Below are 4,960 nucleotides of genomic sequence, written 5' to 3'. Positions count from 1 at the left end.
TCCCCCCTAGTAAAGATCATCAAATCATCAGCAAAGATAAGATGATTAAGATTGAGCCTTGAACACTTAGGATGATAGGAGACAAGTGGCCGATCACAAAGTTTTCTGAGATATCGAGAAAGGACTCCAATGCTTAGCACAAACAAATAAGGGAAAAGAGGATATCCTTGCCTGATCCTACTATTCCCTTGAAAAAAAACCAGACAACTCACCATTGAGTTTCAAAGAATACCAAGGACTTTGGATGAATCCTATCACCCACCCAATTAGTAGATTGCTTAGGGAAGCCAAAACCAGAGAGCATATTGGCAACAAATTCCCATGAAGAGAGTCAAAAGCCTTCCTTATGTCTACTTTGATCATGCATTTAGGAGAAATGTTAGTCCTATTATATCCTTTAACCAATGTTTGAGATAACATAATATTTTCAAAGATGCTCCTACCTTTGATAAAGGCAGCTTGCTCTGCACCCACAATGGAAGGAAGGATACTTTGAAGCCTGTTAGCCAAAATTTTACTGACTGTCTTATAAAAAATAGTACAGTAAGAAATTGGTCTATAATCAGTGATAGCATTAGCAATGGTCCTCTTAGGAATTAAATAAATGATAGTAGAGTTAGCTTGCTCAGACATGTGAGCAGAATGAAAAAAATGATTCACATCTTTACAGAAATCCTTAGTAATAATTTGCCAAATAGATTTAAAAAAGCCAGCAAAAAATCCATCAATACCAGGACTACTGTTAGAATCCATACCAAAAAGAGAATCTATGATTTCAGTAGTTGTAATCTCCCTAATTAGGTTAATGCTATCAGAAGGAGTGACCATAGTACCAGCAGAAATAAAATCAATATCCAAAGCAGTAACAGGAGAACTCTGCCCCAGCCGGTCCTGGTAATACTCTTGGAAAGCATTGCTAACAGGAAGAAACCCCATATGGAGCTGGCCATGTTTATCATTAATGGCACCAATAACTTGCTGATGAGTCCTCTCACAGATCTTAGCAAAAAAAATACTTAGAACTACAATCAGAATCCTGGATGTCCTTAATTTTTGCTCTTTGAGAAAGAATAGTAAACTCTATTTCTATAAGCTTACTATAAGAAGAAATTAATTATCTCTCCTCCTGAATTAGATTAGCAGAGAAAGGGTTGGAACCAAGGTTTTTTTGACACTTCACCAGAGCAGTCTTGGCAGATTGAACTTTAAGGGAAATATTGCTGAAATGTTGTTTATGAAAGTGAGTAAGGGGCTACTTCTTGTTAGTTCTTGAGCTTTCCAACAATGGATGAACAAGGTTCAAATTAGAATCTCTCCCAAAAACTACTAACATTAAAAGGTCATAAAAAAAACCCTAGAGAGAAAAAACTGAGAGAAGCCATGCACGGCATGCTATGCCGCCATTGATTTCTGTGCCATGGCCAGGAAATCAATTCAACAGAGACAAAGAGAGATGACTCTACGTGGGAGGAGCATCCCCCCAACGTCTGAGGTGAAGAATTTGGAGGAAATTGTAGAAGAACAGGAGGTTTCAGAAAGCCCTAATAATGTGATGAATGGACCTAATGTCGAAATGGAAGGGAAAACAAAGAACATTCATGAAGTGGTAGGGATACCAGAGCTAGTAGTAGAGACTGATACTGAATCAGAACAAGAAGAAGAAGATGAGGAAGAAATCAATGAGAGCGAGGAGGAAAAGGAGACTGAAGAACAGAGCATTGATACTCCAGAACATGTCCCTGAAATAGGGAGTGAGGAGATGCTGCAGTTGGATCAGGAAGATGTTGCAGATGAAATAGAGTATTGGCAGCAGGCTGTTGTTTGCTTTATATTGGGAGCCAACCCACCATGGGATATAGTTGAAGGTTTTATAAGGAGAATCTGGACGAGGTATAATATAGACAAGATTTCTTTTTTGCCCAATGGGATATTCCTGGTTAGGTTTAAAACGATGGAAATGAAAGAGAAGGTCCTTGCTTCAGGACACTACCTTTTTTATAACAAGCCAATGATAGTGAAAGCTTGGGAGAGAGACATGGAGATGACTAAAGAGGATGTGAAATGTGTTCCTGCGTGGATAAGACTGCACAGGTTGCCTTTGAAGTTCTGGGGAAAGGGGTTACCAAAAATTGCAGGCATTGTAGGTAAATATGTCAAGAATGATACAGCTACTGAGGAAAGAACCAGACTGGGGTTTGCTCGTGTTATGGTAGAGTTGGTAGTTGATCAGGAGTTGCCAACCAAAATAGCATTCAAGGATGAGCATGGGTTAGTAAATCAAATTGACATTGAATATGAGTGGAAACCTATTAAATGTACGAAATGTCAAGGTATAGGGCATGATCAGGAACAGTGTAGGAAAGACAAATTGGTTAAGGAGAAGATAGTGACCAAGAAAGTATGGAGGCCAGTTGTGAAGAATGCCAATCACAAGATAACAACATCAGAAATGCAAGTGGTCCCTAGCAAAGCTATTACCTCTCCTTCCAAGTTGCCTAAGACCCCAGTCAAGAGATTGGTGTTAATTGAGAAGGGGAGACAAAGTGAGCGGAAAATGAGAAGAATGGGTATAGCAGGGAGTCTTTTGGTGCACACTCATACAAAGAGGTACTTAAGTCTCCTGGTAAAGCTGGTGCAGCTGGAAATGGTAGTGGTAGCCCTCTTATTTTATCTAATGGATAGTATAGGGTTCTGGAATATTAGGGGAATGAATAGAGTTGGTAAACAGAAGGCTATTAATTTCTTTTTGCAAAATAAAGGAGTAGGTCTTTTTGGCTTATTAGAAACAAAAATAAAGAGCAAAGCTTTTCATAAAGTTGTAAATAATTTTAATAATTGGAGTATATCTACTAATAGTGGATATCACAATGGAGGTAGGATTTGGATTCTTTGGCAGCCTAGGTCTTTTAGGGTCCATTTTCTGGAATACAATGCTCAATTCATCCATATGAAGGTAGAATCTTTAGTGAGTAAGACTGTCTTCTATCTGACAATGGTGTATGCCTTCAATGGTATTAATGATAGAGCTCCTCTTTGGGGACACTTGAGGAGAATTGCAGGGACTATTGTTGGACCATGGGCTATAGCAGGAGATTTTAATTGTGTATTGGCAGCAAATGAGAGAGTTGGTGGAAATGTGCCTAATTCTGAAATGGAGCCTTTTAGGGACTGTGTAGCTGACAGTGGTGTCCTGGACATAGCAGATACTGGTGCTCTATATACTTGGAATAACAAACAACAGCCTGAGGAGAGGATATATAGCAGATTGGACAGGGTATTGATTAATAAGGACTGGTGTGATCATTTGAAAGACTTGTATGCCCATTTTCTTCCAGAGGGATTGTATGATCATACACCTTGTATTGTGAGCAGCAACAAGCAAGTGCAGGGCAAGAAATGCTTCAAGTATTTCAATATGTAGGGTGGATCCAAGGAGTTCATTCCTATTGTGAGAAATACCTGGCAGTCTAGAGTAGATGGGACTCCAATGTTTAAGCTTGTTAAGAAATTGAAGCTTCTGAAACCTGCTTTAAAGCAACTGAACAGGGAGAAATTTAGTGACATTGAACAAGCAGATGATATCAAACGAAGCGAGATAGAGGAATTACAAGAGCGTAGGCAAAAATCCATCGATATGCGAAGAGAGCTCTTGAATCAGAAGCTACTGCCAGTCTGAAAGAGTTATCTGCAGTAAGAGATAGCTATCTAGCTCAAAAGGCAAAGCATAAATGGGTACAAGATGGGGACTCAAATAGTGCCTTCTTTCATGGATTGCTTAAACAGAGAAACCATAGGAACAAGGTATTTAGAATTGAGGACACTGCTGGGAGAGTTTGTGATACCCCTGACCAAATTCAAACTGCATTCCTGGACTATTATAAAGGCCTGCTTGGCACAAGTCAGGCTATTAGCAAGATCCATAAAAGAATAATTGAGCAGGGACCTGTGTGCAGTTCAGATGATTGTGCATCCTTGATGAGACCTGTCAGTGGGAAGGAGATTAGAGATGCATTGTTCAGTATACCAGATATTAAATCACCTGGACCAGATGGGTACACGAGTAAGTTCTTTAAGGATGCATGGGGAGAGGTAGGGGGAGAAGTGATTGCAGCTGTTCAGGATTTCTTCACTCAGACGAGATTACTGACACAAATCAATGCCACCACTCTTACCTTGATACCAAAATGTGAGAGACCTCAGAATGTTACTCAGTTCAGGCCTATAGCATGTTGCAATGTTGTGTACAAGATCATATCTAAATTGCTATGTAACAGGCTTGCAGTAGTGTTACCACATATTGTAGACCAGAATCAGGGTGCATTCATTCAAAACAGGAGTATTCAGGAGAATATCCTGATATGCTAAGATCTAATAAGGTTGTATGAGAGACCAAATGCTTCACCCAGATGTTTATTCAAAATTGACCTGCAGAAGGCATATGATACAGTGGAATGGCAGTTTGTGGAGCAGTTATTGAGGATGCTGAAATTTCCAGTTGGCTTCCATAGCATGATTATACAGTGTGTGACCACAGCTTCCTTCTCATTATCTCTCAATGGGGATATGTTTGGCTTCTTTCAGGGCAAGAGAGGGCTTAGACAAGGGGATCCTCTCTCCCCCCCCTCCTCTTTACCCTGTGTATGGAGTATCTAACCAGAACTTTGAGATATGCAGCTTCTAAGTATGACTTTCATTTCCATCCAATGTGCAAAAATCAAAGATTGGCCTGCCTGATGTTTGCTGATGATGTGTTGCTGTTCAGTAAAGGTGACACTACCTCTATGATGCTTTTATTACAGTCCTTTTCCACCTTCTCAAAAGCATCTGGCCTTAAAATCAGTCCTGCTAAATCCAATGCTTACTTTAGAGGGGTGCCTGATCACATCAAGACTGATATCTTAAAGATATCAGGCTTTACTGAAGGTTCTCTCTCTTTTAAATACTTGGGAATGCCTATCCA

At 39.8% G+C, this 4,960-nt stretch overlaps 1 protein-coding gene across 1 annotated transcript; it reads left to right on the top strand.

Moving 5' to 3' along the window:
- The first annotated feature begins 1,417 nt into the window (after positions 1-1,417).
- On the top strand, positions 1,418-3,421 carry LOC141629866 (uncharacterized). Its single transcript, XM_074442793.1, has one exon. The coding sequence runs from the start codon at positions 1,418-1,420 to the stop codon at positions 3,419-3,421; it is 2,004 nt and encodes a 667-aa protein (XP_074298894.1).
- Positions 3,422-4,960: the final 1,539 nt, after the last annotated feature.

Source organism: Silene latifolia, chromosome Y (genome assembly GCF_048544455.1).
Source record: "Silene latifolia isolate original U9 population chromosome Y, ASM4854445v1, whole genome shotgun sequence".
In the NCBI taxonomy this organism is placed as follows: Eukaryota; Viridiplantae; Streptophyta; class Magnoliopsida; order Caryophyllales; family Caryophyllaceae; genus Silene; species Silene latifolia.
The sequence above is the reverse complement of the archived record's forward strand: the minus strand, read 5'-3'. Positions and strand labels throughout refer to the sequence as shown.

What these genes read in the sequence shown, in the direction of transcription:
- LOC141629866 (XM_074442793.1), top strand. Translation starts at nt 1,418, where the DNA reads ATGGCCAGGAAATCAATTCAACAGAGACAAAGAGAGATGACTCTACGT.